Source organism: Monodelphis domestica, chromosome 5, assembly GCF_027887165.1.
Source record: "Monodelphis domestica isolate mMonDom1 chromosome 5, mMonDom1.pri, whole genome shotgun sequence".
NCBI classification, from domain to species: domain Eukaryota; kingdom Metazoa; phylum Chordata; class Mammalia; order Didelphimorphia; family Didelphidae; genus Monodelphis; species Monodelphis domestica.
Genome location: NC_077231.1, coordinates 278894454 through 278916960, shown reverse-complemented (window position 1 = coordinate 278916960; position 22507 = coordinate 278894454). Strand labels below are relative to the sequence as shown.

The following is a 22507-nucleotide window of genomic DNA, read 5'->3' as shown; positions in this document are numbered from 1 at the left end:
AGCACGTCTATTATGCCACCAAAAAGGAGACAAAAGGCTGAATGGGGACTACCAACGAGGCAGGTGTGTTCTTGTGTCCTTGGGAGAAAACTGGGTCCACAATCTGGCTTGAACTCAAACTAATTATGGCTTGGCCTTTGTCAGTGGACTTTGCCTTAAGAAGCTGCCAGTTTTGCTCTGAATGTCTCCCAGCGTTCCTGTGAAGTGGGACGGAGTGTCCTGTTATCTCCGCGTCACAGAGACAGCTGCTATACAGCAAATGAGAAGTCGGGCTGAGACTGAAACTCACCACTCCAGGGTGTGTGGTGCCCAGCTGCCCCCAAAGACTCATCATGTGACTGTAGATGGAGAGAAGCTTCATGGACCAGTGCGGTGCAGACACTGTATGAGGAGTGCAACTGTAGGGATGGAGTGTACCCATCGCTATATACAAGAGGTCCCAACTGCAGCTCTAAGTCCTAATACGACAAGCTGCCGGTAAGATTTTCGGGATCTTTCTGATATGTGGTAGAAGTTTACATAGACTTCAGCGACATGTTTGTGATTATTGATAGTTAAATCTTTTTTCTCCCTTCTAGGAAATGAGATTAAGTAAATTACCCAGGATTGCACAGCTAGGAAGGGACAGAGGCCAGGTTTGAACCCTCCTGATTCCAGGTCAGATGTTTAAATCTTTAAATTAAATCAATCCAATATATGTATTACCCAGTGGAAATGCTTGTCAACTCCAGGAGAGGGGAGGGAAGGAGGCAGGGAGACAACAAGAATCATGTAACCATGGAAAATCAATCAATCAATTTTAAAAGTAAATAAATCAGGGGGCAACTGGGTAGCTCAGTGGATTGAGAGCCAGGCCTAGAGATGGGAGGTCCTAGGTTCAAATCTGGCCTCAGACACTTCCCAGCTGTGTGACCCTGGGCAAGTCACTTGACCCCCATTGCCTAGCCCTTCCCACTCTTCTGCCTTGGAGCCAGTACACAGTATTGACTCCAAGACAGAATGTAAGGGTTAAAAAAAAAATTTAATTAATTAAAACAATCAACAAAAAAAGAATAAATGTTTTGATTTGTACCCTTTCTACATCTTTTTTTTAATTGTAGTTATCTGTATGTGTATTGTTAGTTTACATGCTCCATAAAGGCAGTAATTGTGCTTTATTTCATCTTTACACCTCTCCTAGGAATCTTGGGTTACCCAAAGGGCCATGGAGAGATATGAGGGTGCTAACAAGTAAGTTCTATCAAATTGCCAACAATGACTTAATGAGGAAGGAATGTTAAAAATATCATGGGGGGGGGGGCAATTAGGTGGCTCTGTGGATGGAGAACCAATTAATTTTAAAATTACTTAATTAATCAATTAATTAATTAAAACAATCAACAAAAATAGAATAAATGTTTTAATTTGTACCCTTTCTAGATCTTTTTTTTAATTGTAGTTATCTGTATGTGTATTGTTAGTTTACATGCTCCATAAAGGCAGTAATTGTGCTTTATTTCATCTTTACACCTCTCCTAGGAATCTTGGGTTACCCAAAGGGCCATGGAGAGATACAAGGAGGGTGCTAACAAGTAAGTTCTAGCAAATTGCCAACAATGACTTAATGAGGAAGGAATGTTAAAAATATCATGGGGGGCAATTAGGTGGCTCTGTGGATGGAGAACCAATTAATTTTAAAATTACTTAATTAATCAATTAATTAATTAAAACAATCAACAAAAATAGAATAAATGTTTTAATTTGTACCTTTTCTAGATCTTTTTTTTAATTGTAGTTTTCTGTATGTGTATTGTTAGTTTACATGCTCCATAAAGGCAGTAATTGTGCTTTATTTCATCTTTACACCTTTCCTAGGAATCTTGGGTTACCCAAAGGGCCATGGAGAGATACAAGGAGGGTGCTAACAAGTAAGTTCTAGCAAATTGCCAACAATGACTTAATGAGGAAGGAATGTTAAAAATATCATGGGGGGCAATTAGGTGGCCTTGTGGATGGAGAGCCAAGCCTGGAGGCTGGAAGTCTTGGGTTCAAATCTGGCCTCAGACACTTCCTAGTTGTGTGCCCCTGCACAGGTCACTTAACCCCAATTGCCTGGCCCTTACCACTTCTCTGTCGTGGACTCAATCCTTTTATTGATTCTAAGACAGACGGTCAGAGGAAAGGCACCGAGGAAATTCCATTAAGGATATGATTTGTTTTTCTTCACATTTACCTTCGTCTTCCTTTTATAAGAGCCTCTTTTTCGCATGATTAGTTCATTGTGGCTCTTCTGCCTCGGATGGCTGCAGTTGGCTGTCCACACTAACTCGACAGGAAACTGATCCCAAGCTAGAAAAAAACACTCTTGCAGAAGAAGCCCCGCCTTGCGGGTCCCGCTGGGCCCCTGGGCCAGTGGCTGGAGGCCCAGGGCCCAAGCTCCCAAGCAAAGGCAGCTTGGCCTGGCTCAGAGCTAGTGAAGCCTGGCAAAGCAGCCAAAGGTCAGGAGCAGAGCCAAGCTCAGGGAGGCAGGAGACGGGCACAATCCAATTGGGCCTTAATAAGATGTGAATTCGTTTCTCCTGGAATGAGAGCTGCTTAGGTCCTCGGCAGGCACGGTTCGTGCGGCTACGCCTCCTAAGAGTGTCGCCGCGATGGCGATTCCTGTCACTGCCGCAGGATGCAAACCTGGAAATAAAATGTCGTTTCTCTAATTAAAGAACGTCCCTACAGGAGATCATTTCCACGGTTTGTAACTCGGAGGCTTAAAGAGACGTTTATAGTCTTTGCCGTGTCAAGGGCCAGATATTTAATTTACTTAGCATGTATCCGGAGAGCTGGACAACTGATTTACTCATGGCATGTGAAAGCCTACAAGTGTCCTATCCGATGCCCGTTTCACTGTTAAGAAGCCATTGTCAGGGGCAGCTGGGTGGCTCAGGGGATGGAGAGCCAGGCCTAGAGACGGGAGGTCCTGGGTTCAAATCTGGCCTCAGACACTTCCCAACTGTGTGACCCTGGGCAAGTCACTTGACCCCCATGGCCTAGCCCTTACCACTCTTCTGCCTTGGAATCAATACATAGACAGGAAGGTAAGGGTTTAAAAAAAAATGGTAGGAAGGACACTGGCATCAGAAGACCTCAGGTCCTATCCCAACTCCACCACATTCTGTGATGCCTCGAGCAAGCCACTCGATTTCTCTGTGCCTCAGTTTCTCCATTGGTAAAACTGAAAAGAACCCAAGCTTCTGTGCCTTGCCTCAGAGGAGTAATGTGCAGACCAAATGAGATAACTGTGCTTTGAAAAGTGACATGCAGATAGACAGTATAACTACCAATCCTTACCAGCGTTGCTATCAGGATGTCTTGTGTCAGGTTGTTTCTGCCCACAGGGTGCACGCCAGAGATTAAAAGTGTGCTCGCAGCGCCCTCTGCTGATCAGGATCCAGCATTACAAGATGATGCAAACTCGATTTCCAGTTCCTAGAGGTAGGGCTCGAGGAATCATAGAATTAGAGAGCTGCTGGAAGCTGCCTTGGAAATGACCTGATCCCCGGATGTCAAATTCTTAGCTGCATGTTGACTTTTAAAGCCACAAATTCACACTATTTTTGTTGCATTATACTTCTATTTATTTTCTTAAATATTTTCCGATTCCATTTTAACCTGGTTCAGACCTTACTGGAGACCTTGACTCAGCAGGTAATGAGAGGGATGATTCTGACCTAATTGAACCCCCTCATTTCACAGATGGGGGAATAAAGGCCCAGAGAGATTAAGGAATTTGCCAGAGCTCACACAGCTAGTAAGAGATTCAAGGCAGTCCTCCGACTACAAATACAGCACTCTAACCATTGTACCACATTGCCTGAAACCCCCACCAGCTTCTAAAAAAGACAAAACACTGTGAATTAGGCAAGGTTTGTGTTCCCACCATGCTCTCTCCATCCTGCACAAAACTTAATTCTTAAAAGTATTAAAACTTACAGCTCTAGGAATTAAGATCTAAGGATGGAATCTTAAGCAATGAGGGATTTTGTGGAAGTGGGAAAAAGAGAAAGCTTCTTATATCCTTTCAAATCCATACCCTTTTGGCAAATATCTATGCTACCTATACATTTATTTTTTATATTAAGGTATATGATTGCCATCTAGGGGGAAAAATGGAATCTGGAATAAAAACAGCTTTGGAGAAACCTTATATTCATAGCTCCCAAGGAATTTATAAACAGAAAAAACTCTATGGTTTAAGGTTCAATTCTGGAAAGAAAAACCTCAAAAAAGAGGTTTGTAGTTTGTGGAAATCAATGAATGTATAGTCCAAATTAATTCCTCTTAAGACACATTTATATAATTTATATTATATATAAAATCTCACACACGTGAAAATTAAGTCTCCTGAGAAAGGGACCCCATATACCAATCTCATTATCCTTTCTTGAAAATCAGAAGAGAGGCTGATCATCTTTAGACACAACAGAATAGTGTACTAGACAAAGTATTGAATTTGGGGAGAAAAAGGATGGCATAATGGAAAGATAAGGTCCTACTTATGAGAAAACATCCAAAGAAAGAACTGTGGGAGTAGAAACCCAGGAGAAAAACAACTGCCTAATCACATGGTTCAATGGGAATATGATTGGGGATGTAGACTCTAAACCAGCGGTTCTCAACCTCTCAATTTGTAGCAATGAGAATACATAATGAATATCAGGTATTTACATACTGAATCATAACTGTAGCAAAATGACAGTTTTGAAGTAGCCACCAAGATAATTTTTTGGTTTGGGGTCACTGCAACATGAGGAACTGTATTGCGGGGTCACGGCATTAGAAAGGTTGAGAACCACTGCTCTAAATGATCACCCTAGTACAAATATTAATAATATGGAAATAGTTCTTGATCAATGACACATGTAAACCCAGTGGATTTACTCGTTGGCTATGGGAAGAGGATGGGAGGAGGAGAGGGAAAGAACATTAGTCATGTTACTATGGGAAAATCTTCTAAATTAATTAAATTTTTACAAAGGAAGGAAGGAAGGAAGGAAGGAAGGAAGGAAGGAAGGAAGGAAGGAAGCAAGGAAGCAAGGAAGCAAGGAAGGAAGGAAGGAAGCAAGGAAGCAAGGAAGCAACGAAGCAACGAAGCAAGGAAGGAAGCAAGGAAGCAAGGAAGGAAGCAAGGAAGCAAGGAAGCAAGGAAGGAAGCAAGGAAGGAAGAAAGGAAGGAAGCAAGGAAGGAAGCAAGGAAGGAAGGAAGGAAGGAAGGAAGGAAGGAAGGAAGGAAGGAAGGAAGGAAGGAAGGAAGGAAGGAAGGAAGGAAGGAAGGAAGGAAGGAAGGAAGGAAGGAAGGAAGGAAGGAAAAGAAAGACAAGGTCCTAGATTTAGAGGGAGGACGTCTTGAGTTCAAATCTGATCTTCTATACTAGGCAAATCACTTATTCTCACTCAGCCTCACTTTACTCACCTATAAATGGGGATAATAGCAACTTGCCCATTGGTGTGTTGGAAGAATTAAATGCAATAATGAATTAGTGTTTTTTGCAAACCTTAAAGTACTCCATAAATGTGAATTGTTATCATCTTTACTATTCCTCCTCCTATTACTACTACTACTTTGCCTCTCGATTTTTGGAGAGAGGATTTCTACAAGTTTCCCCTTTCAGGTCCAAAGACATCTTCCATGGTGGCATCTGTACAGATCAATCCATGAGTGAAATACAAGAGAAACACACAGTAGGACTCTCCTTCTACAGAGCAATCCTTTAAACTGTCTACCCAAAAGATTAACACAAAGGAGAGACATCCAATTGCATTTCTCTGGGCTACTGTCCTGATTCGCTAAGTATTCCAATCAAGGGACTGCTACAAACCATGACCTTCCTTCAAGGCACATGTTTCCCTCTCCTCTGCCTCAAGTTGTAGACATATAATCATGGCACCATAAAAACCATAGAGGTCGTTAGTCCAATCCCCCTCTCCCTCACCTACCTCCAAGCATCTCTGACAAGTAATCAGCCTTACCTTTTACTTAAGCACTCCAGGATAGAGAAATTACTATCCAAACAAGGAGGATTAACCTTTGTTCCTGCCCTCCTGATGGGAGACTTTCTCTCTGAGACCATCATTTTAAGGAGCCTGTCTATGTGTCACCTCACTAAGACCTAAACTCATTCTCCAAGACACCTCACTCCAACCCCATCTTTATTCCTGTGGAACAAGAACTGAAGCTGCCATGGATCTCAGGACCCTGGGATCCCTCAGGACTCAGGACCCTGGTATATGTGGCAGGAATTTGCCTAGATTGTGTCATGAGTTGGTTTGGACTCTTGTTTGGGTTTGGTTTTTTGTCTGCACTGTAACTGAATCTTTGTAAGGGGAGAGGGGCAGAGGGTGAGGGATGGAATGGCAGTCACTGGAAGATGGGCTATAATTATTCCTTGCTAGTCTTGAGTTCCTTTATATGATAACAAGTTCCTTTATATGATAACCCTGTTTTGTCTTTAGATGTTTATTGCTGGTTTAATGATTTCAAAAGAACTGAAGATCCTCTCCAGAAGAGTCAGGATCAAGCCAAGTTCAGCATTTCCCTAAGGGGTAGCTCATTCGTGTCTTTAAGAGGTCCCCCATTCATATAAACATAGACCAGAAGTTCTGAGCAATGAGTTAGAGACCTTAGAGACTGTCTAGACAACCTCTTCTTGAACTACAATCTACATTACCACATCCCAGATAAATGCAAATTCAGCATCTGCTTGAGGAATTCTCATAGTAGGCATCTTGTTCTGACTGCTTCCAAGGCAGGTCATTTCCCTATAGGATCAATCTAACTGAAGTTTTCCTTATAGTATATTCTACTCCCCATCCCCCCAAAATGACTATTATACACATATACATGTATGTCTGTATGTATGTGTGTAACACATATGCTTCACACCAATTTCAATAGCCTCTCCCACAGATGATAACTGTTATTAGTCTGATGGAACACTGAGAAGCCACAGAACCTTGGACAGTGTTTAACTGTCTATTATAGAAGAAAGAGTTTAACTTGTTCTGAGTACTATTACTGTAATGTCCAAAGAAAATACAGGGGGAAAACATACTAAGAGAAGTTATTTCCTAAGAATATTAAGTTTAGTGCATATTTTAAAAAAAAAAACAGAATTGTCGAGAAAAGACTTTGGTAAATCTGAAACAAAATGGTAGGACTGTTTGAACAACTGAAAAGTCAGCAATTATTATGATGGTTAAAAATGATTTAGGGTATATTTCTCATAACCAATATTATAAATAATCCTGTGTTTCCTTACTGTTGGTTACTTGTTAATAAATAGCATTGTCAATAAACTTGATGTTTATTTAAGCTAGGGGATGGATGAGGAGTGAATTGTGATGGATGGATGGATAGATGGATAGACAGAGATGATATAGAAGTAAAATCCTATAGAAAATTTCTCCAGTTTATTCTTTTTATTCCGAAGTAACCTTTTCCCAATATTTTTATGAAATAAACTAGGGTACAGACATAGAACATGTTGATTAATGAGATATGTTACAATTAATTTAAAAAGAAATATAAAAATATACCCCTTGGCTGTATTAGTAGTAGGGAGAAAGATCTATAGGCTATACATGCAGGTCAATACTAAAACTCACTGCAAGTAGGGACTTCCATGAAGGGTTTTGCATTTCTCTTTCCTATAGGCACTGTGTTTCATTTTCAACCCCTTCTTTTCCAATTCCCCCATCAAACAGGGATTGTTTCATTCACTATATTTGTATTGTCAGCTCCTAGAACAATGCCTGGCACATTCTAAGTTTTAATATTTAATTTACCTATATTATTTGTATGTGAAATATATTAATTGCATGTAACTATTACTTCCTGGGTTATTTCTGCCTTTATTGAATATTTTATCATTAACTTAACATTATTGATTTGCTAAATGTAATTTTTATATTGCCACTAGTTTTAAAACTTGGAGGCTGACAAATTTAACATTGTGATTTTTTTAAATTATAAATTCATAGAACTCCTGATTCTAAGAACTGACTAAAACAATAAAAGTAAAGACATGAAAATATATATTTAAATGAAAGGTCTATGAGTACTATATAAAAATGCTAATGATTTATGTGAGTTTATTTTATATCTTGCTACTTTAATAAAACTATTGGTTCATGAAACTGAATCTCTAGGATTTTCCATATATACCAGTGGTTCTCAACTTCTCAATTTGTAGCAATGAGAATACATAATGCATATCAGGTATTTACATTCCGAATCATAACTGTAGCAAAATTACAGTTTTGAAGTAGCCACCAAAATGATTTTTTGGTTTGGGGGTATTGCGGGGTCATGGCATTAGAAAGGTTGAGAACCACTGATATATACCATTATATAATCTGCAAAAAAAGGTATTGTTACCTCTTTGCCCATTCTGATCCCTTCAATTTCTTTTCCCCTCTTATATTGCTAGCATTTCTAATACTATGTTAAATAATATTGTTGATAATGAGCATCCTTGTTAAACTCTCAATCTTATTGGGGAGGCTTTTTGGCTTATCACCACTTTACAAATAATATTTGCAGGCAGTTTTAGGTAAATGCTTCATTTAATTTTACGAAAAACTCCATTTAGGTATTCCATGTGAACTGGAAGGACCTCCAGGAATTGATGCAGAGTGAAAGGAGCAGAATCAGAACATTGTACACAGTGACTGATACGTTGTGGCACAATCGAATGTAATGGACTTCTCTACTAGTAGCAATGCAATGAATGACCCAGGACAATTCAAAGGAAAGTAGGAGAAAGAAAACTATCCACACATCCAGGGAAAGAAATGTGGGAGCAGAAACACCAAATGAAAAACACAAGATCAATCATGTGGTTAGACAGGGATATGATTAGGGTTTTGATGTTAAAGAATCCCTCTACTGCAAATATGAGTAACATGGAAATAGGTTTTTCTACAATGAAACACATACAACTCTGGGATTTTTCATCAGCTCAGGAAGGGGAGGGAATCATAAATCATGTAACCTTGGAAAAATATTCTAAAGAAAAAAAAAAGACAAAACTCCATTTATACCTATGCTTTCCAGTGCTTTTAATAAGTGTTATATTCTATCAATGGCATCTTCTGCATTTATTGATATAATCAGTTACTACCTTTGTTATTAATATAATCAATTATGTTGGTCCTTTTCCTTATATTAAACCATTCCTGTATTCCTGGTATAAATACTATTTGGTTACAAAGTATAATCTTAGTGATGTATTTAGGACTTATGTATCCATATTTATTTAAATTTCTTCCTGTTTTTGCTCTTCTTGGTTTAGGTAATCAGTACCATATTTGCTTCATAAAAGTATTTTGATAACTTTTATTATTGTTGGAATTGACTTTTACATGTACAGAATTCATTTGTGAAACCACCTGATCCTGATGCTTTTTTAGGAAGTTCATTCCTGGCCCGTTCAATTTCTTTTATAAAAAATATTTAGATACTATATTTTTTCTTCTGATAACCTAGGAAGTTTCTTTTAAGTGTTCTTTCATTTCACTTACAAATTTTTTTGGTACATAATTAAGCAAAATAACTCCTGCTTAATTTTATCTTCACTGGTAGTATATTCATCCACATCATTTTTAATGCTAGTGATTTGGTTTTCTTTTTTTAAACCATATTAACCAATGGTCTTTTTTCACATAACCACCTCCTAGAATTCAGTGGTTTTCTTACATTCAGTTTTATTATCTTACTTTTTAATTTTTAGGATTTCTAATATAGTATTTAAGATGGGGATCCTTAATTTGTTCTTTTCCTAACTGCATTTCCAGTGCACTGATCTGTTCTTTCTCTATTTTAGTAATATAAGCATTTAAAAATATTGTATTCTATAGATTTTGGTATGGTGTCTCATCATCCTCTTTAATGAAATTATTTAAGTTTCTATGATTTGTTCTTTAACATACTCATTCTTTAAGATTTAGTCTCCAACTAGTTTGCTTTGTTTCCATGGTCCCTTACTATATACAATTTTTATTGCATTGTAGCCTAAAAAAGATGCATTTAATATTTCTGCTTTTCCAGAAAAAGTTGATCTGCAGTTTAAGTTACCATCTACCATGAAGTATATTTTCAATTTGTGTTCACTTCTCTACAGATGTCATATTTAACCATCTAAAATTCTATTCATCTTGACTTCTTTCTCATCCTCTCCCCTTATCCTTCTAGTTCTATACCAACACCCCCCTTCTAAGGGTCCCTCCCTTGTCCCTTCCCCCTTTATCTCCTAGTTATTAATTCTATCCCCCCTTACAAAAGTCCCTATTACTATCAAAATCCTACAAGACAGATACTCCATTTAAAATAACCATACAGAATAAAATGCCTGGGTGTATACCGGCCAAAACAAACCTAGAAACTGACAAAAAAATTATAAAACTTTTTACATAAATAGATTTAAATAAATATTAATTGTTCAGGAACGGTTAAAATGACAATCCTACCTAAACCAATCACTTATTCAATGCTATCCCAATCAAAATGCCAAAAAATTATCTTGAGCTAAAAAATATAACAAAATTCACTTAGAGGAACAGAAGATGAAAAATAACAAAAGAAATGCAAAGGAAAGTCTAGCAGTGCCATTTTTTAAACTATCATAAAGCAGTAATCAAAATTGTTACCGGCTAAAAAAATAGAAAGGTAGATCAGTGGAACAGAAGAGACAATTATAAAAAAATTATAGTAACCTTGTATTTGACAAAAATATAGATCCAGAGTACTGGTAAAATTGGCAAAAAATTGCTAAAACTTCCACCATTCACTAAGATCAAAATGGATACAGGATCTAGGCATAAAAGGTAATTAAAAGCAAATTAGAACAAGGAACATATTCCCTATCAGATTTATGAGTAGAACAGGTCTTAGTAAGTAAACAAGAGATGAAAAGCATTTTAATATTTAAAATGCATAGTTTTGAAGACATTAAATTGGAGTTTTTCATACAAATAGAGTTGTTGCCAAAACATAAAATTGGGGGATGATTTTCAGTCTCTTCAAAGGCCTCATACCTAAAATGGGAACTTTGCCAAATTTATGAAAATAAGAGCCATCCCAGATTGATAAGTGAGCAAAAGATATGAAGTCTTCTGATGAATAAATCAAAAATATAGGTATCTGGAAAAAATGCCCTAACTCACTACTGATTAGGAAAACACAAACCAAAATAATTGAGATATCATCTCATACCAGATTGGCTAAAATGACAAAGGTACAAATTAACAGTTGTTGGAAATGTGGAAAAGTAGAGATTAATAATACACTGCTGGTGGAACTGTGAACTGACCTATTTTGGAGGGCAATTTGGAATTACAACCCAGAGCTATAACTGGAAATAGAGGTGTTCATCAATTGGGGAATGACTAAAAAATGTTATACGATTTTGATAGACTACTACTGCACTGTAATGAGGTTTTTAAAAAACTACATGAGATAATGAAGTGAAATGAGTAGAACCAAGAAAGCATTACATACAACTATGGATTTAATAGTTGAAGAATAAGACTGAATTAAAAATTAATTTAAAAAAATAAAAGTTCAAAGAATTATTGGATTGAAAGGTAATTTACAGTTCAGGGCTAGGCATCTTCTTGTTGACATCCTGCTCCCTGAAGGGCAGTCAGGTTGATATTCCTAAAAACCACTAAGTAGCTTCTACGGACTCAAACACACTGTACTGAATCCTTCACTAAGTGAATAGGATCTTAAGATAAGGTAGACTAATGGATTCCTTTTCAGATCTAAAGCAGTATAAATTCACTAAAACTTCATTCAATATATGGTCCAAATCAATAGTACTAGCATATCAATCCAGAAAAGATGAAATCCACAGCCCAATTACATTTAAGATATTGCAGTGTCCACGATAGATCCAAAATCTCTCTAGCACTGTCTTCTCCACAAATCATTAAATTGACCTTACTGTTAATCCTGGACAAAGGAATACCAAGGAGATTCTATAGGTTTATGACAGATGGACAAAGGTTCAAGAGTCTTTCAGCATTCTAAAGTATAAAAATCTGAGGCAAAAAATTGGAATAATCAATATAAAGGATGAAATGAGACCAAGAATGTAAGAAACTGATGTTTATTTTCAGTCATAATTTTTTCAACATTATTAAGAGCATCTGGGATAAAACTTAGGACCACTCTGTGGTAGTTCCTACCCACTCAGTAGCCTGAGCAGTAGGAGCTGCAGACCAGTCCTCAGTAGCTGGCTGAGCACTCCAATCTTCTAAAAATAGAAAAGAAAAAATCATGAGCTCTGTGCCATTTACCTTTTAGTTCAACAAATATTATCTAAAGAAAAATATGCACAATAGCATATATGTGAACCACATATCTATGGCCATATTTTCAAAGCCTCTTAAAACAGATAACCACTCTCCCCAACTCATGGAAATAACACTTCACTTTGTTGGTGCACATATGGATGTGTACTCCATTCTCCATATTCTAATACAAACTATATCCTCTTACCCCATACTTACCAGTAGGGAACTGTTGAATGGGCACAGATGGAACCTGTACTCCCTCAGACCAATCAGCCACCTCTGGCTGAGTAGCAGTGAATTCTGGGGCAGGTGCAGTCCATTCACCCTGGAACTCCTCCTTTGTCACTGCTTTCTCAGCTGCGGCCTGCTCTTCCTTTTCAATCTAGTAAAAATCACAGGGAACACAATGACCACCTCACCCCACCAAATGCCTATGGGACTAATACTCTAGGTCACGTCCACACCAGGACATAGCATCTAAAGAATATATACACTGATGTCGTCTGAGGGACAGCCTTTCCACCCATGCTGCCCCCATGGAGGAACAGCCTTTCCTTTCATGCTGTCCTCCCAAAGAACTGCTCACTATGCTAACCAATTCTCCCCTTATAGTGCAGAAACACAGCATGTGCATTTCAGAAAATCATTTTTGTTCAGGGTAAATTATAGGACCTAATTATGTCCAAATACTATACACATCATCAATTTCCACATTGAAAATGGCCAAAGATACCTCCTCTGGATCCCTGTAGAAGTAGAGATCGGGCATAACCTCCCATGGGTGCTCACGGGAGATAGTACCACGCATTCGCAGGACTTCACGGGCCAACATCCACCACATCAGACCCACCGAGTGAGCTCCCTGCAAAAGTCACATAGTCAAATATAATCATGCAAATATTATGACAGCTCCCTCACTTCATAACTACCTATTGTCATACTTTCTCTAGCTTCTACAACAAAACAAAAAAATTAACATCTACCTGTGGTTTGTTTCAAAGCTCAGTGTTGTACAGAAAGGACCTCTCATTGAACCTTAAAGCAACCTGCTATCCATCTGCAAATTCATAGTCGGGATAAGGAACCTTTTTAATAAGAAAGGAGCAAAAACTAATAAAATAATTTTAAAGTGCAAAAAAAAAGTCTTCACTATATAACATACCCAAAAGTTGGGCACTTCAGGTCTTGATGTATCACAGGTTGCCCAAGACCCTCTCTAGTGCCTATTTTACTCTATCTCCTTTGAAATAATGTAATTACATGTTGCATGGAATACTATCAAACTCCACTCATTGGACCACAAAGGCCCTTGTGGTGTTAGCGAAAAACCTGCCATTAATATAGCACACAACCTACACTTGTGAGTTCATCAGCCAGTAACTGGCCTCAGCTCCAAGCTCTAACAGTGTGCAAAGTGACACCTAATGAGCTCTTCCCAAGAGCTAATTCATTTCTGGTACTCCTAAGATGCTAATGACAATTTAGCAAAGTGCCTGCAGTCACAATATGGATGTGTACTCCCTTCTCTAAGACCTCACTGGAAAATCTAAGTGATGGAGAGATTATTGATGATACCTTATTGTTACATGGAATGGCAATGTCCACATAGCGGAGTGGGGAGTCTGTGTTGCACAAGGCAATGGTTGGGAGGTTAACATACGATGCTTCAGTAAGAGGCTGGTGATCAGCCCGAGGATCAGTGACCACCAAGAGGCGAGGCTCCCTGAAAGCTGCCTGGATCTGGTTAGTGAAGGTGCCCGGTGTAAAGCGTCCAGCAATAGGTGTGGCTCCAGTGGCAGCAGCAAATTTCAAAACAGCTCGCTGAGGACAAAAGTGATGAACCAAAGGATTACAAGTAAATTGACTATATTCCACTGTAAGGACAGATAAGTGTCCAACAATTCTATGAACAAGGTTGTTTTTGGTATTGAATATACTCCTATTTTTCTCCATTTCTTTTTATCATGTAGAAAGCCTCACATTATGTGCCCTAAGTGACAAAATGTAGACAATTTCCTAGGAAATTGAAAGACTTCTATGAACTGGGACAGTGATATAAGCAGAAGAAAAATGTATACAATTAGAGAAAAACAACTTTTTAAATTTTAAAACTAATCAATGCAAGAAATGTTAAATCTTTAAGTCCCCAGGATTGAAGATTAATCACACTATCCATCCTGCCACTTAAAATAGACTGGAAATCCAATAAGATGTTTTGTAGGGCTATGTTTTTTGGGATGATTTTCTAAATTGTTCTACTGGAAAAGGGAGGCAAGTTTAGAGAATGCTCACCAAAAAAAAATTTTTTTAAGCCTCACATCAAAGAATATATTCCACTGAGAATATCTTTTGAGTAAAAAAACAAGCAATGATAAATTTCTTAACTTTTCCATGCTTTCTGAGAACTAGATAAAATTTGGCTGAAATGGATGTTTCATTCTATCATGAACATATAACTAGGAGGGAGGCAGTGAGATGGCTCAGTGAATTGAAAGCTAGGCCTAGAGACAGGAGGTCCTAGGTTCAAATCTGACCTCAGACACTTCCTAGCTGTGTGACCCTGGGCAGTCAACTTAAACCCCATTGCCTAGCCCTTACCACTTTTCTGCCTTGGAATCAATACACAGTATTGATTCTAAAATGTTAGATTATAGGTTAAAAAAAAAAGGAACTGACTACTATGTCACTAGAATCAGTTCTGTGACAGTAAACCACCATCTAGATGACTTAAAAATTATAAATAATGGAAGTCAAAAACTGTCCAGCAAGTTCAGGCAATGGACATATTGACTTTGTACACAACCAGATTCCCAGCTAGCTTTGATAGACATGAAAGACCCAAATTTGTAGAAGGCATTAGTCCTGCAAAGACTGCTGCTGGACCTGCACCCAGAGATCTTTTTTTTCTTTCATAAATTACTTTTATTTCTCATTAAATGAGCAGTCATTAGCATATTAATAACAGATGTTTATTATTACATATCTATCTGTACAACTTTCATAATACATTTCATATAATATATTATAATAAATTTCATAATACATGTATAAAGTTTTCCAGTGCTTCTTTCTTATTTGATACAAAACTGCAAAGCCATTATAAATTACTGAAAAAATATTTTTTAAATCATACTGCCCATACCTTGAAATTGGCTCCTGTTAAAAGTTTAACAATATTTTTCTGGAAATTCCCATATAAACTGGAAAACATCACAGATGTATGCCTTAAGTAGCTTGTTTCTGCTTACCTTTTTATACTTTTATGAATTCATTCACTGTAGCAGGTAATTCCATACAAAGATTGTACTCAATTTATAAAATTCAAACCAACTTCTAAAAATACTTTAAATTAAACCAATTATCAATAAAAATCCCAGATACATAACTGTCAGGAAATGCTTTTTAAGAATTTCTACATTTAGACCTGGCAGATTCCGGTCTGAATTTCAATCACTTCATCTGCAAAATTGAATGACCTCTTACCATCAACTTTATTAGGACAATTGGGAGGATCAAATGAGAGCATACCTTAAGAGTTACAAATGTGACTTTATCAGTCTCAACATGAAAAATTTTCCCAATTCACATACCTGGCCAGTATTCCTAGATGAGATGACACTCACATCAGCTGGATTTTCAATGGCAACAATGGCCCGAGCTGCCAGCAGAAGCTTTTCCCAAGTTCTCTTCAAATTAATGATGTAGATGCCTATAGCGGGCAGAACAAAGTTCTAAAAACCAACTTAAAATGTAACACTAAGAACACCACCTAAAATCAGAAATGTGGCAGTGACTACTATCAAACTCCAGTCACAGAGACAAGCTCTACTGGTGTTAGCGAAAATCCTGCCCAACATACTGTAGCACACTTCCGACACTCAGAAGTTCATTGGCCCAAAACTGGCCTAAACTCTGGGTTTTAATAATGTGCAGATTAGAATTGACCCAACAATGGAATCTTCTGCATTCATTCCTTCCTTTCCCTTCCTACTTCTACCAACTTGACTCAAATTCTGATCACCTAGATTACCAAAACTTTTGCCTTCTAAAGTTGCTTCCTCTATTACGTTAAATATCTACAAATCTCTTAATTCCAGTTATATATTTATAATTTGTTTCATCTCGAGGGATTAGAATAGGAAAAAGTTCACCATTTTTAAAAATGCTAGTAGAGTATCTTTATGCAGAAGGGAGTTAGAAAGAACCAGGCTGGAAGTCTCATGTGACCCTGGCCAAAGTTACTTAACCTGCCTAAGTTTCCTCAAATGTAGGATGGGGATCATAATAGTTCCTACCTCACAGGGTTGTGAGGATCAGATTATTTGCAGAGCAATTACATTAGGCATTGGTCCATAGTAGAAACTTAAATCTTTGTTCTCAACAACCCAAATGCAAAGATAAATACAATTAAAAGGCAAGGTGGGAAAGATTCACTATCAGACTATGAATTTACCAATTGTAAAATTATACTGTCAAGAATGAAACATGAAGATACTTAGTATTTGCAATGCCTTTTCTTTTGTTTAGTGCTAAATTATATTATTCTGGAGAAAAAGGAAACCCCATGGATAGTATGGTCCAGAGGGTAACCAACAAAATTACTATTGATTTCATGTGATTATATATAGTTAGGTTAAGTGAACCCATTTAACATATCTTTCTTATAAGTTCCACAACATGGTGATACACTTAGACCTATCAGTCTAATTCTGAAAATTCTGGGAATCCTTAAATCACTAATTCCCAGATATATACAATACACAGAATGAAAAGTGGTTTGGCCTATGAATGACAGATTCGGAGCAAGAAAACCTGGGCCAAAATCCTCACTCGGAAATAGTTACTTACCATGTGATCAGAAGTCACTTGATCTCTAAGTCTTAGTTTCCTCATCTGCAAAATGGGGAAAGTGCACATACCTCACAAAGTTGTGAGCAAAGTGCTTTGTTAACTTTAAAGCACTCTATTAAATGTGAGCTTATTATGCCTATCTTTTCAGGATCCTGTTAAATATCCTTAAATGGCTCAGAACTGCTCCCTCCCAAAATCATCCTCCAGCATCAATTCCCCCAGCCACTTTCTTGACTTGTCCCCAGGCACACGACCAACTAGAAATAAGTAGGCTTCCCAACCTGTCCAGCACTTGTTTTAACGTCAAAGACCCACCATCACTCTTTCTTTTGTAGATATACTGTTCCATTTGGAAGTCCAAATTGGTGCCACCCAAATGGGTCCCTGCAGCAAGGAATTTGAGGACATCCTCCTCCTTCATCTGCAAGACATCTAGGGCTCCGGACATTGTGGAAGTTTCCTTTTAAAGTTACGACGGAAACCTGAAATGGCAGAAAACAATCAGAATTTGTGGCATTTGGGTGTCCTTTTGAAAAATCCATCCTTCCTGTTCAATTGCCATACTCCTAAATAAGCCAAAAAGTATAAACTTGGAAAGCAGCTTCCAAACTAGGAGGTCAGGGGTTCAAATCCTTCCAGACACATCCCGGCAACAGCCTTCGCCCCCGGCAATGGCCTTCGCCCCGGCAACTCAGCTTAAAGGGTAGGGCTGGTAGGTTTCCTGACAGTTACTCTCGGTGATTCTCCACGTCGGGTATGCCAGGGGGACCCCAAAGTCAAAACCATTTGCCTAACACAAAAGACCACTTAATTTCTATTAAGACACTAAACACGGACCTACGTCAATTAGAAGGTTCTCCAGGCTCATCCCTAACGCTTCAGTGAACTTCCTTTGCTATTGGTTGAGGACCAGTAGCTGCTCTGCTAGTCCACAGAAGATTCACTGAGTGTGGGTGTCAGAGGAGACCATGGGACCCCTGCTGCCCTGCGTCCTGTTCTGGGACCCTGGACAAGTCCTCTCCCTCCTCCGAGGATGCCATGTCTGGTCCTTGGGAATACTCGGATCGTACATAGGGGGAGAGGGACCTTTTTCCTGCACGAGTCCCATGTACGCAGCGTGATTATTCGTCAGGCCCAGCCTTCATTCCCTCCGCGCAGAGGCGCGAGCGCCGGAACCTCCACACGGAAGGCAGGAAGGAGCGCGGCCTGGCGGGCCGAGGCCCGGGGAGGCCGCCACGTGCACCGGCCCTCCAGAGGCCTGTGGCCCCGCGCGCCGTCAGGGTCGGACCAGCGCGCTGCACCCCCCCAACCCGCGGCCTCCTGCCTCCCGCCTCCCGCCCCTCCTTCGGCCCATAGCGGTTGCAGCCGCAGGGACGCGGTGATGAACCCGCGGACACTAACCGAGTACAACGCCGTATGGAACCCTCTTCTGGGGACCGCGGAAAGGGAGCACGGGCGGAAATGACGTCCTTATATAACCCCGTCAGCCAGGGGGCGGGGCAAGGGCAGGAAGTACTTCCTTGTCGCCAAGCTCTTCTTTGGCCACTTGTAGTCGCAAGGGGGCGGGGCAGAGCAGAGCGAAGGTCCTGAGGAAGACCGGGATAAAGCGACTCTCGTTAAGTGGCCAACGGGAAAGGGACGCGCCTGCTCCCTTCCTCACCGAAAGACGCCGGGTATGCGCGTGCGCCTCCTAAACACGAATCTGAGTAGACGGGCACCAGCCAGAGCGCATGCGCAGCATTCTGTCCTGTAGAGGGAGGGACATAGGATTGATTTAAGAATTAAATTCATTTAAGTCTCTGGTGGAACTGGGAAAAAGAAGAAAGGGAAAGAAATATGAGAAAGAAGAAGGAAGGAAGAAAAAGGAAGGGAGGGAGGAAAGGAAAGAAAGATGAGAGAGGAAGAAAAAAGAAAAATTATGACGCTCTACTGTGTGCCAACTCTGGGAATCCAAAGACCGACAAAGCAGCCCTTGCCCCCCAAGGAACTTAAATTCTGTCTTGTTCACAGACAACCAATTGGCCAGAGGAGAAGATGTTTGAAGAATTGGGGCGGGGGGTGGTGAGGGGGAAAGGAGTCTTGTAACTCATTCATAGAGAAAGTAACATCACAAAGCCCTAATGCTGCCCATCAACTTTTCAGTTTAATAACTCCAGTTATGTCTTAACAGGAAAAACCTGCAAATAGCAGTTAGAGACAGATTGAATTTTTGTCACAGCAGAGATTCATTCAACAAGCAATGATTGAGCAGTGTGATACAGAGTCAGTGTGGTTCAAAGGAGTGTTGGACTTAAAATAAGGAGAGCTTCATCTTCAAATCCCACCAATGATGCATTCAACTATATGAGCTTCGGAAATCATTCCATCTCTAAGTTTTCATCATCTGTAAAAGAATATATATATATAGTACCTTCCTCATAGCGTTGTTTTAAGGATCAGAAGTGATATTTATAAAGTGCTTGGCACATAGTAGGCACTAAATAAAATGCTTAAATTTTTTCTAGTGCTGGGATTCCCAGTGTTGATGCAGTGAACATATTTGGCTCTTTCCTACACCCTCTGTCTGTCCTCTCCAAAATTATATTTTTCCCATCCTGGAACTGCCTTCTTTCCCAAAAATTGAATTTCTACAGGGCCTCCTCCTTAGCAATTACATTAGAGTAATTCTTGATGGTATCAGGAAACTCTCTGAGACACTAAGTATCTGAGAAATTACTAATCTGAGTTAAAGGAGGTTCCACACAGAAATCTCCCTACATCATTTCTTGAGAAAAAAAAAGGCATCAAGAGAGATATTTGCATTTTAGAAAAGCTAGTTAACCCAAAAGAATCATTGATTATTAGAATATATGGGGGAGGTAATTTTGAGAAAAGACCTTTGTATATTACAAGCTTGCCCACCCATGATTTTTGATGATTATAAATCAACAATGGGTACTTGAAGGAGATAGAAACATCTCTTTTATATTTCAATACCAAATATTATTGCACAAATAAAATGTGAAAATAAAGATTTACAAATCAAAAGCTTCTCTTCCTACCCTTATCCCACATTTAATTCAACACTAGTTCCTTTCAATCTTGTATCAGACCCTTTTTTCCCAATTACTATCACTTTAGTTCAAGCTTGGATATAATTTCTGTGTAATTTTTAACTATCGGAGCATATCTTTACCCTTTTGCATGATGCTAAAGCAAAAAAAGGAAGAGACATTAAAAAATGAAATGAAAAAAGCACCAGAGTTCAGTCTAGTTTTACCAAACTTTATGAAAATCGGGGACAAACAAAGAACTAGAAACAAGGCAGCTATCCAAGGGATTAGATGAACTAAACAATGTATGGTACTTAAATGTTATGGAATATTGAGCCATAAGAAATAATAACCATGAAGGATTCAGAGAAGCATGAAAAGGGTTATATGAATTGATGCAGAGTGAAGTAAGCAGACCCAGAAAAACAATATACACATTACAAAAAGCAAAGGAAAGGACAAAAAAAAAGAAATGGGGTATAACTAAGATGACTAAAATTTGCACCTGGAAAGGAGATGAAAAAACATAACTTCCTCTATTCTATGCAGAGTTTAGGGCCAATGGATATGAAACATTGAATATTATCTCAGACTTGGATAATAGGTTAGTTATTTTGATTAAATTTTTTATTCTTTATTTTTTATTACAAAGGGCAATCTACTAACTACAGGAGAGAAATATATTCAGAAAAAAAGTGACATACAATCAAAAGGTAATAAAAATGAAGAAAGAATTAGGGCTCACTAATACCTTGCTAGGAAATTCTGTGATTAATATTTGTCAGTTGTATCATTTAAGGTTTAGAGGAGCAATAAAATTTTATTTTTTACATTTTATGCTCCTGATTAATCATAATATTGAGATTTTTGTTTTTGTTTTTAAACCTTTACTTTCTGACTTAGAATTGATACTAAGTATAGGTTCCAAGGCAAAAGAAGAGTAAGGAATAAGTGATTAAGGTTTAAAGGACTTGCCCAGAGTTACACAGCTAGGAAGTGTCTAAGGCCAGATTTAAAACCAAGACCTCCTGTCTCTAGGGCTGGCTTTCCACTGCCCCCAATATTGTTTAAATAAAAGAGTAAAGTACAAAGACGGCTAATGGTTCATGTCATGTTGCAGAACCAAAGAATCATTTTTATGACAATAATCAGAGTTCAGTGGACCATTTTATACATCTCTTAGCTACATCACATTCTTCTCCCTAAATATGTCAATATTTCATCAAAAACATTAGTTGGCAGGTCTGTTACTAGTAGAATTGGAATATCTTACCTAACACTTCAGCAGATTCTTTGGAGAATTCAAAGCTCTTAAAAGCCTGTGAACTCATGTCCAATCTTAACTACATCACTAACTAGTTGTGATCTCCAGGTCTCAGTATACTAATCTATATAAATGAAGGGATTAAACAAGATGATTCTTTGGCTTCAGTTATTTCCAAGATCTAAAAAATAATTTGGGAGTAAGAGACAGTATATAAGAAATAATAAATTTTGCTATCAGAAATTAAAGAAATAAGCAGCTTGGTGGCTTAGTGAATAAAGTCCTGGGTTCAAATTTGTCCTCTGGAACTTCCTATCTGAGACCTTGGGCCAGTCACTCAACTACAATTGCCCAGTCCTTACCACTCTTTTCTTAAGAACCAATACTTGGTATTAATAAGGACCCAAAAGAAAACTGCCTAGAAAACTTTCATGGAAGAAATGGGACCTGAGTAAGACCTTAGAAAATAGTTAAGTACAATTAGAAATAGAGGGAATGCCCATTGGGGGATGGAAGAACAACTCGTGGTACATGATTGTGATGGAATGCTATAAGAAATTATAAGGAAGATGGTTTCAGAAAAACCTGGGAAGACTCACATGAACTGATGCAATGTGAAGTAAGCAGAACCAGGACATTGTACACAGTAACAGCAATATTGCAATGATGATCAACTGTGGAAGAGTTAGCTACTCTTGATCAAGATACTGATCTAAGACAATTCCAAAGGACCCATGATGGGAAAATGCTATCCACCTCCAGAGAGAGAACTAAGAACTTGGAGTGTAACTAATATATTTTTTTAAACTTTTATTTATCTTTTTTTTTAAGCAACATGACTAATATGGAAATATTTTGTATGATTTCATGTGCATAACTCCACACATAATTGATATATTGCTTATCTTCTCAATGGACTGGGGAGGGGATAGAAGGAAAAATTTGCAACTTGAAATATTAAAAAATGTAAAAATTAGATTTTTAAAAGAGTGAGAAAATTGCTAGGTGTGTGAACCTCCAGATAATAGTAACC

The 22507-nt window shown here is 38.4% G+C and overlaps 1 protein-coding gene, 2 long non-coding RNA genes and 2 other non-coding genes across 6 annotated transcripts; 2 read left to right on the top strand and 3 right to left on the bottom strand.

The window, feature by feature from the left end:
• Positions 1-224: 224 nt before the first annotated feature.
• On the top strand, positions 225-9368 carry LOC103100205 (uncharacterized). Of its 2 annotated transcripts, XR_008912458.1 has the most exons (6): positions 225-477; positions 579-657; positions 1181-1230; positions 1519-1571; positions 1855-1907; positions 8622-9368. It is a non-coding gene; the product is annotated as an uncharacterized LOC103100205 (long non-coding RNA). The 2 variants fall into 2 exon arrangements; XR_008912459.1 differs by lacking the exons at positions 1181-1230; positions 1519-1571 and having other exon boundaries at positions 345-477.
• A 2756-nt stretch (positions 9369-12124) lies between these two features.
• RPSA (ribosomal protein SA) lies at positions 12125-18854 on the bottom strand. The gene is made up of 7 exons (XM_001368920.5): positions 18580-18854; positions 17494-17660; positions 15918-16036; positions 13903-14148; positions 13061-13189; positions 12544-12709; positions 12125-12287 (listed from the first exon to the last, which is right to left on the bottom strand). Exons 2-7 carry the CDS (start codon positions 17624-17626, stop codon positions 12193-12195), a joined length of 888 nt encoding a protein of 295 aa, XP_001368957.1. The 5' UTR covers positions 17627-17660; positions 18580-18854; the 3' UTR covers positions 12125-12192.
• LOC130454817 (small nucleolar RNA SNORA62/SNORA6 family) lies at positions 13586-13741 on the bottom strand. The gene has a single exon (XR_008912614.1). It is a non-coding gene; the product is annotated as a small nucleolar RNA SNORA62/SNORA6 family (small nucleolar RNA).
• LOC130454818 (small nucleolar RNA SNORA62/SNORA6 family) lies at positions 16107-16261 on the bottom strand. The gene has a single exon (XR_008912615.1). It is a non-coding gene; the product is annotated as a small nucleolar RNA SNORA62/SNORA6 family (small nucleolar RNA).
• Positions 18722-19681, top strand: LOC103099924 (uncharacterized). Its single transcript, XR_473530.2, has 2 exons — positions 18722-18851; positions 19349-19681. It is a non-coding gene; the product is annotated as an uncharacterized LOC103099924 (long non-coding RNA).
• The last annotated feature ends 2826 nt before the right edge of the window (positions 19682-22507 follow it).

What these genes read in the sequence shown, in the direction of transcription:
- RPSA (XM_001368920.5), bottom strand. Translation starts at nt 17,626, where the DNA reads ATGTCCGGAGCCCTAGATGTCTTGCAGATGAAGGAGGAGGATGTCCTC. An exon ending in CTACAAAAGAAAGAGTGATG is followed by an intron (nt 16,037 to 17,493) that starts GTGGGTCTTTGA and finishes TGCCCGCTATAG; the next exon opens with GCATCTACATCATTAATTTG. An exon ending in CATCTAGGAATACTGGCCAG is followed by an intron (nt 14,149 to 15,917) that starts GTATGTGAATTG and finishes TTTTGTCCTCAG; the next exon opens with CGAGCTGTTTTGAAATTTGC.